The following is a 12,489-nucleotide window of genomic DNA, read 5'->3' on the forward strand; positions in this document are numbered from 1 at the left end:
TACATATATATATATATATATATATATACACGTATATATACTTCTAAAAGTCGTGTATCATGCATAGGAACGTTGACGCCTGCAAGGCTCTGGTTTTGTCTTTACAAAAATTGATTGTAATATCTTTTCATAATTTTAAATAACCATATTTTTTTAACCAAAAATCTAAATTCATTCTGCAGGTAACAACATACTCACATCTGCTAATAGAAGAAGACTCAGAGGCACTTGCAGAATCTACTGAGCTAGATAATTCTCACATCAAGATGATCTCTCTACAGGAATTTCAACATGAGCAACAATTTTCTCATAAAGTACAGTAAGTACAGTACTGAATATAACTGTTTAATTTTCAATTTTATACAAAGAAGTATACATGTCTAACTGGAGTAATAAAGATTATTGTAATCATACATTACATACTACTTATACAGAGGTTGTGGAATGAATGGCAACAAAATCAGTAAAAATTAGGTCATAATTAAAAAAAACAGTTATACGCAGTAATCAAAGACCCAGAATGAGAACAGATAATCATAGTTTTTTCAATCAGTTTGGTGACAATTTACTTACTGTTGAATGAAAATATTATAAAATATATTAAATGACTTGTTATTATTTACACAGGAAATTCTTTGATGAAAATCGTGCAAGTGAGCGACTACTGCTGGTTCAGTGTGATGCTAGCAGTGACACCTCACACCTTTTATCCTGTGCCTCTTATCGAGTTCAAGATGAAAGAGAAAATGCATTGTCTGCTATGAAAGAAAGGATCAAGGAGTCAAAGCAAGACTATCCAATTGAAAGCAGAGCTCACGTTGTATTCATTATTCAGCTTCCTCGTGTTAACAGATGTTTCGATGGATTTCAAGGTACAGTATTTTATTGATTTAAAAATGTGTTTTTATAATAGTTTTTGTATCAAAATTCATTTATAGATATTATCAAAAAAATACCAGGGGTTCCCCTGCTTAAAAGCCTTGAGTGGACCAGTGTTGTTGAGATACTTGCTTTCTCATCGTAAAGGTTAAAAAAAATCAGATCTAAAAAAATTTTTCTCAACAAATAGCAAATCCAATTCCAGAACCTCATAATGAGAATTATAGAATCGCTTTCATTCTGTAAAGTTGCCAGCCACTTTACAGCCACTAAAAGAGGAATTTTGTTGCTTTTGCCATTTCAAATTTCAAGATGACGTTTTGTTCTCTAAAATACAAAGAAATTGTTGCAACTAGAAATAACAATAAATCTACAGTATACATAAGGGTTTAATTAGGCTATATACAATAATTACAAATTACTATCTAGTCTGTCTTTTGCGTTTCTGAATTCTGCATCACTCATCATGAGTCTCTCCTCTTTCAAGGTGGACTATGGGCTTCAGCACACATTGATGACCTTCAACCTCCCAAAGAGAACCGACCAGATGTATATGAGCTGATGGGTCAAATGATGAGTGATTTGTTTACGGTCTCGAAGAAAGGTAACCAAGAAGATATTCCAGAGAGAAGAGACCATGAAGCAGAAGTTGCACTGGACAACAATGAGAATTTGGGCCTTAAAACTCCTATGTCTGAAGGTATAAATATTCTGAAGAAGTATTATTCATTTATTCTTTCATTCAATGATTCACACATTAATTGTATATAAATCATTTATGTATTTAATCAGTAAATCCTTCATTAATCGGTGTTTGTTACATGTACTGTTCTTCCATGGTGCCCAGTAGGACTTCACCTAAGCTTGACATTTAATGATATATAATTCCTAGGTTAAAACTTTGTAAAATCTATAAGAAAAAAAATTGGTACACTCCTGGAGGGTTTTACAAATTTCATTTTTCTCTTACACTGATGTACAAGTCAAAAAACCTGACATAAATACATCAAGACCAACAAATTTCTGATTTCAGAACTCAGTAAATCAGACGATGAAGACAAAATGGAATGTGATTCTCATGATGAAGGAAGCATGGAACAATATTCTGATGATGAAGTAAGCATGGAACAATATTCTGATGATGAAGAAAGCATGGAAGGTGGTTCTGATGATGAAAGTAACAGTATGGAGGATAATTATGAAGATGCAGAAAGCATGGAGCATGATTCTGATGATCAAGATTCCACAGAAGACACGGACCAAGAAGATGTATGCAAAGAACATGTTGCAGTGAAGATGGAGAGCAACGAAGATAACACTGTAGTTGATTTCACAGCAGTTCTCTTGGACAGTATTCATCCAGCAACTGCAAGAATTAGTGACCCAAACAATCAGAGACATCGTTCAACTGAAAGGGTTCGTCTACTGGTAAATTTGTTGAAGAGAGGTTCTCCTCACCGAGGTATAACACATTTCTTGAATTTGGTTATATTTTGCCCTATGGTAACAAAGGGAAAAGTGGATATCTTATTTATAGATTTCATCAGCACCACTTTATCATGGTGGTGCTTTTATAGCAAAGGAGAATACAAAGAAAACTAGATCAGTCCCTCCATAGAGTGTATACTATACCTCCACCCTGTGCCTGAATAAAGTACCAATAATATGCAGGCCGTGTGTGAAAATGAGGTACCTCATAGGAATTTAAATGATAATAGTAATAATGAACCTCCAGAAGATAATGGAATCGCCCTCTGTATTATGATGACAGACAGCAGTGAATACATATACCTCCTTGGCGGAGGTAATAAATATGTTTAGACATGTATATAATGATAGTATTGTAATACATTAAAGTGAAACTGTTATGTGATATCTGTAGTTTAATATGATATATATTTTTGGCATATTAGTAATTGTGGATTAATATCAATATTTTTTTTCTCTGTAGAATTTCTGCGTTTGCTAAAGATTCTCATAATCAAGCTTGTCAAAGAGAAAGACAGCAGAGCGCATGAAGCATCTCAATGGTTGACACGAGAGGCACTTGACATCAAAGAGGTTCAAGAAAGTGGAACATTTAGGTGAGTCTTCTATGTAAGGTATATGCTGGTAAGGTGGTGTATGTATTGGTTGAAATACTTGAATAATAGTCTCCTTGAGTGCAGGAGGTTACAAAAATATTATTTTCACCAAAATAGCATCTTTTTATCCACATAGACAAGCCTGTTGGCAACGCTTAACAGCAACTGTAGCACCATTCCTGGCTGAAGTTATTGCCATCTGTGACATCAGCAACAATCTTAGTCTCCTTAATAGGCAAGAAGCTGACAACGCTTGGCTGCACAAACTTTGGTTGAGCATCTTTTCATCTGTAGATCTGATTGACATCAACTATGACATGTGCTTATCTCCTGTGGAGAAAGTTCCACGGTTTGAGGTACCGCTTCAAGAGAAAGGATATGGTGGCAAGTCATTCGAGGCTCTCTTTCCATTCTCATGGATTATAAAGGCAAAATTGGATGATATTTGGAAATTTGCCTCAGAAGCCAAAGGTTAGCCGGATTTTATGAAATATATAGTTTTAATACCGCTGGTGTTTTATTGTCATTTTAATAGTTATGTGAAAAACGAGGAATACTTCTTCCCCCAAGTCAGTCATTTTATATAAGCATTATTCATATCAGCAATTTGCACAGAAAATTTAATATTCAATGATAAATATTTTTTACTTATGAATTTGTAATGTTTTTTTCTTTTGGAAGTTGAAGTAGAGGCAACGCCAGATCAGCAGTTTTTGAAGAATGTTCAGGAATCTGAAGTTGGAAGGAAACTCCAGACAGCCATCACTATTGGTGGAGTTCAGAAGGTTGTCCAACTCTACTGTTCAGATTTCATCAGGATGACTTGCAAGATCTCCCAAGAAGATCAGCACAAGGTAGATAAATTATTTATTGACCAGCGGAGGGTCATCTCTCCAAAAATAGTTGATCTGGAACCCTATAATATCCTTGATAGAGTATATATTTAAACAAATCTAATATTTTTGTTGTTTCAACAGTTGATGTGTGACCATATAATAAATGCATCTTATTCAATTGTACGAGAACTGGGAGGTCAAGTTGACAGTGTGAACTCTGTTGCTGCTATACATTTAGCATTCAACAGATTTCAAGCAAGGTTTGAACATCTCTCACAACTTGTTAGTATCTGCCAAAATGTCTTGAATAAAAAACCAAAACCAGATGAAGAAGGATTAGATACAAAAGAAATGGTAAGACCAGTAACCAATGTGTTATTTCTATATTGAACTGGAATTTTTTTGAAGATGTAGGTAACTGATTACTTGTTTCTTTTTTTAAACATTGTAAAGACTGTTGATGTCACAAGTCTCAGATATATACTGGGAGAAAGTGATGGCAATGAGGGAAAAGATTTCAGGTCACAAGAAGGACAAAGAAACTGGCTGCACAAGATCAACACACTGTGTCCTGTAGTTCAAAGTATGATAGCATTGTATAAGAAAAAAAAAGACATTTTTGGACCAAACAGCCAGAGAATCCTAGAGGAGTGCAGGTAACAATAATCTCTTGTACCCAAAAACTGAAAGCTTCACTGATTAAATCTCAGATAAGAAAATATAATACATACACCAAGTATTGAAAGGCACGCAATTGTTTTTCATAAATTTTTATAAATTTTTATAATTTCAATATCAATTCTCATTTGGCAATGAGAAAATTAGACCCTGTGTTCTGTTTTACAAACAGATATTGTTAGTGTATTTTTTTCTGTGTTGTTTTACTGTTATTTATTTATGATCTGAAATGACCTGTAATAATATCAATGACAATTATCATGAATCGCCAATCTCTTTAGATGTTTGTGGTCGAGGATTACTGTGATGAAGCTGTTCTTTGAGCATGTCTGCTTGCAAAATGAAGAATTTGCTGATATTGTTTCACCTAAATGCAGGTTCCTCTGGCTGGTATGTACTTTGAACTTCAACATATACAGGCCTGCTTGTATAAAACAGATATTCCTTCTATAAAGATTTCATGGAAACGGTCTTGCTTCCTTGTGTATTATTTTTCACTCATTCAATCACATTTACAAAGTTAAATACAGTATTATATATAAGATCAACATCATATTCTTATTCTGAAAATGTTAAGTTATCTTGGCTAGGCCAGTACGTCATGCTCCACATCACACTTCACACAGCCAGACAGAGTAGGCCTTGTACCAGTGGTGGTCTATTTTCCTAGCTAAGTCTATGCCTACCATAAATAGAAACATCACAGCATTGTATTTCTTCTACAATATGAATACTGTATTTCCCATTAGTTGGTAATTCACTATTACATCTTTTTACAAATATTGGCCTATCATGCCGCTCATGTAGCTGGCAACCTGGAGTAGCTTAAAATCTCTATGAGTAGAGGCCTAGGCTGATATGGTAGCTAGCCTAAAAATCGGGAGTTCTAGCTACAATATAGGCTTAAAGAACCTAATGATAGGTTTCTGCATCATGTTAAAAAAATGACTGGAAATCGTAAAATCGCGAAAATAAAAAAGGATGCAAAATATCTCAAGTTGCAAATTCACTAAAATATAAGGCCGTGAAAAAAAGGGCTGTACCAGTGCTTCATAAATCAATATTTTACTGTGTCCAAAATAAAGATTATAATCTCTAATATTATTTTAAAATGTCTAGTATAAATATATTAGTATATTAGTATAATTATGGATTTATATTTCTAGACACTGAAAAAAACAGCTGACTTGAAGTTGAATACCTCTATCACGGGCTTAGTGAAAATCCTGAATGAAGTCAATAAGAAAGCTGGGAAAAAGTACTACAAGTAGGTATAAAGTTCTTTGAAATTTTTAGAAAGCAGAGAAGGTTGAATGGACATGATAACTATTATGAAAATATTTGAGTGAATTTGATGACTTTCTTGATGTTATGAACTTGCTTCCAGGAAAGCCTTTTATCTTGGGCGATCTTAATTTGCAGTTTTGACAACCCAACTTTAGTCTATAATGTTGCACAAGCTGTAACAACTCTTTCATCCCATGACTTCGTCCCAGTTGTTACAATTCCTACCCATGAGCATGTCAGACTTCTCAAGTTAGTAAAGTACATTTCAGTAGTCTTCAAATATTTGTAGTAAATATAAAATTTCCGTAGCACCTAATAATTTGTCTTGAGTGCAAAATATGTGTTGCTTAAATTACAGGTACAGGTTAATATTAACAGCTGTAGAATTTCAAAGAAAGAGGACAGGATGAAGATTTACAAGCCACTTTTTCTTAGTTTTTCACAATAATTTATCAGTAATCTGACAAGTATAGGTTGTCTAGGGACAATGTAACCAAAGATCTTGACCTTAGACCCATTCTTCCCAAACTACTGTATGGGTCGCGGCCCAAAAATGGGTCAGCAAACTTTTGTGTCAGGTCGCGAGCAGGTTTGCAAAAATAAAAAAAAGAAATTCAATTGATGTTCTCATTTTGAGACAGTTAATCAGGTCTGATGACTTAAAAACAGCATGCTTAGGTGAATCCACAATGAATATTCTGAAATTCATATGACTAGTATTATTTTTCTGTCGCCGTTTACCACAAAATAATTGTGTAAATCTAAGCTATCGACTGTTTAAAAACAATTTAAAGAAATAAGCTTAAAACAGAAAATGACTGTAAGTACCAATGATGGTGATAGCATTCTTATCATGTCAAATACATTACCATCATCTGCATCACTATTAGCATCATCTATATTATCAAACATTTGCATCATCTTATCTCCACTTACCCTTCTTCATTTGCTTTCTAAAATTCCCACTGTTGCATTATATATAAATAATTTTATAGTTAGTTATACTTGTTTTCTATAGAGTAATGTTAATTCTTAAAAGTCATGAACAAAATCCTGCCAGTTTTACAATTGTGAGATAATATTTTGCAGGAGTGGAATTCATCACTGTGGAATGTGTGACGAAGCCATTACAGATCCTGTTCTCCTGTCGTGTGAGGAAAAGCATGTTTTTTGCAAGGTGTGCATCGAGGGATACTTTCAAACAGAAGGTGCAAAGAGATGCCCAGAATGTAGACAGGACATTCCTCAATCATTTGAGTGTAAAGAACAGTCTGAAGTCAGGTGAGAAATTTGAAGTCGCTCACAACATTTAATATTGAATCTCGGTCATTTATTACATGGTTTTGAAGCTAAAAGCGTTGAAATGTATTTTCATAACCAAGTATTGCAGCTCTTGCATTGGAGGATCTTATTGTGATGATGGGTTTTGACAATTCTTTTGTGTGTTTTGTGACCTATAGTTCTGGAAGCATTGGCTCAAACTAAGTAAATTGTATGAAAGTAATAGAGGGACTAAACAGTTTTATCATATTTTTGTACAAAATATCAGATGAATGAAAGGCTTGAAAAATTGATAATGCTATCTAAGTCTCCTAAAATTAATAATCAACATTAATATCTTTCATCTTTGCTCCTCTGTTTTTCAGTGAGGTTGTTGCCCAGCACAATGCGTTCCGTCAATGTTGCAACTCGTTTTTCATGGAAGTTGTGTCCCAGCTTTGCTTTGCTGATGGAACCCCACCAAGTGAAGAGGTCATAAAGAGGTTGCTGGGATATGTGACAATAGATTCCAAAAAACAGAACAGACGTGTCACAAAGAAAGTTTCTCCTTTCCCGGAGGATTGTATCGATCCAAATCCTGTAGTCAGATCTTTCCTACTCCAGCTGTTGCTTCAGTCAAAGTGAGATCATTATGATATTACAATGATAGATGGTAGTGATGGTGGTCATGATGGTGATAATGGTGGTAATATTGGTGGTGGTGGTGGTGGTGGTGTTGGTTCTGGTAATGTTGGTGATAGTGGTAGTGGTCATAATAATGATTTTTGATTACAGTACCAACCCCTTAGCCCCATAATTTCATCATGTACTTAAATCATAAAGATCATGCTGATTAATTTGGAATAAAACTTATGTTGTAGTATTCCTTGCAAATCGAGAAAAACAATCCCGAACTATCTGATTATTTTAATATGCTTTACTAGTTTGGAAAGTGTAAAAGAGCATGTACAAGAGTATCTGAAAAACTCAAGAGATCTCATGGAAAGATCTGATGATGATGTTGTCAGCCTCTGCAGATTGTTTGTCAACTGTCTAGAAGTAAGTTATCCACACTCAGATTTAAGAGGTTTCTGTTACAGTCAATTACAGTGTATTCATTAAATTTGTAATGTTTGTAATATTTGAAATTGACATTCAGCAGCATCATCATCTGTCATTAACCTGTTAGTGGAGGTTTTTATCTCTGTTGGTTGAGAATTAAATAAATAAAATAAATATTTAAAAAATGTGAAACACAAATAACTAAAGTGATTGGCAAATTTGTCTTGAATCCCACATGTGTTTTTTAGCAATGCACTTTATCTATGCAACTTACATTATAGCTCACTGTCTATTGGAAAGAGTTACTTAAGCCATTAGTCTTGCATGCAATATGGTCCATGTGCCAAAAGGTCCCCACTGTAAATAAGACTTTAGACTTTTAAGAATAAACTTTAATTTACACTAAAAGAAATCCAGATTCACAGAATGAATTTATTTCCAGAGCAGTATCAATCAAAATCCTTTCAGCTCATAATCAGCCAGAATGCCCAAAAAGAGATAGCAATACCACCACAATTAACATCTCTCATCCTAAATTAGTAATTCAGCGAAGATTGAGTATTTTTGTTGTCTGACAAATTCTTTTCCAGGACACGTACTACTGTGGTTTTCCGCAAGACTGTGATGCAAAACTCATCCAATTACTCCTCGGCGATGCTCTTGGGAAACTTGAAAATGCTCTCCATTTTTTCAACGGACAAAATGCCACTGCAGACCCGTTAAGTGTTGAGTTACTTGAAGCAATATCGCAGAGTCGTTTTGCATTGACAATGCTCGCTGACATCATTCAACGCCAACAAGATCAACAAGTCTACAGTGCAATTACTATCAAGCGTCTTGTAAGTCAAACTTTAATATTGATTCTTACAATAGATACAGTATGTCTTTTTGAGAATACATAACAGGTTTACCTAGATTAAGGATAATAGCTCAAGAGACTGTATGCAAGCTTTCATTTGTGTGACTTTGAAAATTGTTTTTTGTAGTAGTTTACTCGAAATTTCTGATTATAGACAGATGAATGAATTACAGTATTTACAGTATATGAAACACTTTTTTACGATCATATTTTGTTGATAGGTTGCTATGTTGGCAAGGGAAGCTAGAAGATTCTGTGAGCAGAATAAACAGGCACAGTTGTATCTTGTGAAGTACATCTGCAAGGCTTACAGCAGAGATGCTTTAACCCGTCTGAAGGGTGATGAACAGTTTAGCTGGATCTTACCAGATGAGTTGAAAGTTCAGGTACGCTTTGCAAATCAAGGTCTATTTTGTGTATATGTACCTGGATAAACTGACTAATTGCCACTGTTCCTTTATGAACAACCCTATGACAAAAATAGAATCGTCTGACTGTCCTAGGGCGTAAAAGTCTCATGAGTTGATGTGTTACATCTCCGAAATACAACTTGACTTGTCTTTATATTTGACAACAATGCAGTGATACTGGCTTTTGTAGCCAAACTGCTAACACTCTCCTCCAAAGGACATTTTGTACATGCACCATTTTATCGGGTCTGTTTTAAAACAGAACCTCTTATGTCTCGCAACTTGGGACTTCCAGTGGCCTAGCCTGAGCAGCAGGCTAATTACAATTAGAGCACTGTGCAGTGGATAATGCAGCTAGAACTTTTGCAGCAGTAGACAACACATACAATCGTTTGCTAATTACTATATTTTTTGAAATTTAAATGGCTTTTCAAGACTTAGACTTGTTTTTAATATCAACATTCCGTGCTCATTAGTAATTTAGTTTTATCGTTTAATAAATCAATGATAGTAACTACATAGAGCGAAATGCTAGGCCTCTGGAAGTCACCCAGTGGTAGTTGCCAGTCTCTTGAAAATTTTCATTTCCTAAACTGGCGAAAATGCTGTTTAATGAAAATGATGAAAATATGGTGAAAATCACCTATTCAATTTATGATTATAAATTGTTCATCCTAAACAGGACCAGAACATTCCAGATAATTGTGTCATTGTTGGCGACATGTACATCAGCATTCGAGAAGCTATTGGTCAATGTATGGTTGACAAAGATTTTGAGAAGATGTTCAAAACTGTGACGGTACAACAACCTTTACCCTTTTTTATCTTTTTTCAAACATATATGTTCTAAAGCTTGGCATTTTTAGAATGCCAAGCATAGAACAGAATAGAATAGATGCTTGATGTTGTTTTGTGTGTTGATGGTTTGATGTAATGTAGTTAGACTTATAGTTTTTTATGCCAAAGTCTCAAAGAGCTCGTACAGTATTATTTGCTTCTTTCCGAAGGGTCTCTTCATGTATTAGCTACCCGGTAAACCGGTACTTGTCTGTCCAATACATTATATTTCCAATGTACATGAATTTTGGTTTTCCTCTTTAGGATGTGAAGGGACAGGAGAAGGACAAGGAAGTATGCTTCCTTCTTGCTTTATTCAGAGAGATTACAATGAATGCCACAACTACTGTAGAAGCCAAAAGAATAAGTTTGGAGGTAAGGCACAATGTCGAACTGTCTTGGATTTGAAGTCAAGATGCTGGAATGTAAAGTACAGTACCTTAGCCTCAATGAACTTAAACTCTGGATAGAGCGTTGTAGTTATATGCTTGATTTGCAATAGTAGTATTTTTTTTTTAATCTGTGATACAAAAAAATTTTAATTAGACATAAAAAATGCCAAAAAACATAAATTTGGCTAACATTTCTTAGATGGAGAGGCATGCCACACAGATCAAGGAGTGATTACATGGTAGTAACACAATTTGTGCACAAATTGTTTAGGATTTTCTTGACAGTATGACTAAAACAGATTCCCTCAACTATCGCTGCACAAGAGATATAAGCTAAAATGCAACCTAGAATTCAAAAATGTATGTCTTTGAATGCTCAGAGAAATATATGTGACACAATTACATTCTAGATCCTATTGTGATCGCTGTTTATGTAGTAAATGACCAGGGGAAATAATTAAGTGCTGTGATCTACAGTAGATGAATTAGGACTAAAAAAGGGGGGAAAAGCTGTATTGTTGCTGTTAGAATTATATAATGTATATTTGATTGTGTATGTTTTTTTTTTAATTTTTAGGTGAAAAGAGAATTTGGAAAAATTATCCAAAACATGCCATTCCTGAAAAATAAGGTGAGGGAAAGAAAAAATGATGTTACAGTTCTTAACTCAAAATGATCTAATTACAAATTATTCAACAATATGGGTAGGTTTCATATAACTCCTGCACACTCAAGATCTCTTCATTTTATGAGCTGTTAGATAGTATAGCCATTAATCACAAGTAATTTTATGGAAGTTTACACGTGTTATTTGTTAACCATTCAGGTTGTTGCAGACACATTGTTACAAAACAGAGGACAAAACCACCATGTTCTTAAGGTCACTCCTGGATTACACCTTCAAGACTACAGCATCCAGGCAGCTGTGACCCATCTTCAGATTGTTTTGAATGTAGTTGAACGGGAGTCGTTGACCCAGTGTCTGGCAATGTTGATGAGATCCCCAACTCAAATGCAGGTTAGAATTGCAATTGTTCTTTAAAATAAATAAACTCCTCTAGATATTATTATGACACTTGTTAAATATTTTATCAGCTTTGTGTTATTGTCTGATAATTATTTTATGTTCCAGCAAGCTTATTTACCAGCAATGCCACAAGATGACCGTATGGAAGCAAGGGCAGCTCTACATCAAGCGTCAAGAGATCAGAACTTAACTTGGTACCGTAAGTAAAATTTAAATCTTGCTTCAAAATTCCGACAGGTATGATGTTCTGGAGGTGACAATACAGTTACATGCAGTTTGTGGGGCCCTGGCGCTGACTGTTATTGGGGCCCCTGGTGGGAGTCCGAGGGGGCTATTGCGCTCAGAGCTTATGCCATTTTTGAATTGTTAACTGATTTAACATAGAACGGTCCATGAATGATAAAAAATTTCAGACAATTTTATGACAAAACCAACATAGATTACATAGGCCAACTTTAGGAACTTATAGGCCTACAGTAGGCCTATGTACTCTATGTAGGTGTAAGTAAATACAGGGAATATTTTAGTGAGAAACAAAACATGTTTTCATAATGTATATGCAATTCAAAGCAGATTCATCACAAAATTAGAATCAAATGTCAAACATCAGAACCCAACTTTTTGTTTAAAACTGTTGGGGCCTCATTGAATGAAACTATGGTATTACAGTTTATAATATATTTTTTAAAACTGCAATGTCAGGTCCCACCCCTCATCAGCGCCCGAGCGTGACACCACTGTGACGATATGCTTGTGAACAGATAACACTGTAGAAGAAAACGTGATGATTGATCAAAATATAAATATTACAGAAAATTAACTTCCATACTTGTTTTGTTAGCCGTCCTGTCTTGGGGACATCAGGCCATCATTGACTG

General features: G+C 34.7%; 1 protein-coding gene across 1 annotated transcript in view; it reads left to right on the forward strand.

The window, feature by feature from the left end:
• The window catches only part of LOC117107486 (E3 ubiquitin-protein ligase rnf213-alpha-like), a 71,762-nt gene that overhangs the window by 51,617 nt on the left and 7,656 nt on the right, over positions 1-12,489 (forward strand). Inside the window, exons 49-69 of the mRNA XM_033249184.1 lie at positions 183-319; positions 628-872; positions 1,367-1,579; positions 1,913-2,341; positions 2,831-2,963; positions 3,100-3,434; positions 3,645-3,817; positions 3,941-4,153; positions 4,253-4,455; positions 4,759-4,867; positions 5,644-5,744; positions 6,854-7,045; positions 7,411-7,665; positions 7,969-8,083; positions 8,677-8,925; positions 9,167-9,331; positions 10,038-10,154; positions 10,457-10,567; positions 11,162-11,215; positions 11,411-11,602; positions 11,717-11,810. Coding sequence (XP_033105075.1) covers positions 183-319; positions 628-872; positions 1,367-1,579; positions 1,913-2,341; positions 2,831-2,963; positions 3,100-3,434; positions 3,645-3,817; positions 3,941-4,153; positions 4,253-4,455; positions 4,759-4,867; positions 5,644-5,744; positions 6,854-7,045; positions 7,411-7,665; positions 7,969-8,083; positions 8,677-8,925; positions 9,167-9,331; positions 10,038-10,154; positions 10,457-10,567; positions 11,162-11,215; positions 11,411-11,602; positions 11,717-11,810 — 3,835 coding nt within the window. The remainder of the gene's footprint in view (positions 1-182; positions 320-627; positions 873-1,366; positions 1,580-1,912; positions 2,342-2,830; positions 2,964-3,099; positions 3,435-3,644; positions 3,818-3,940; positions 4,154-4,252; positions 4,456-4,758; positions 4,868-5,643; positions 5,745-6,853; positions 7,046-7,410; positions 7,666-7,968; positions 8,084-8,676; positions 8,926-9,166; positions 9,332-10,037; positions 10,155-10,456; positions 10,568-11,161; positions 11,216-11,410; positions 11,603-11,716; positions 11,811-12,489) is intronic.

This window comes from Anneissia japonica, unplaced genomic scaffold, assembly GCF_011630105.1.
Source record: "Anneissia japonica isolate Jap-2015-1 unplaced genomic scaffold, ASM1163010v1 scaffold284800_len683186_cov164, whole genome shotgun sequence".
In the NCBI taxonomy this organism is placed as follows: domain Eukaryota; kingdom Metazoa; phylum Echinodermata; class Crinoidea; order Comatulida; family Comatulidae; genus Anneissia; species Anneissia japonica.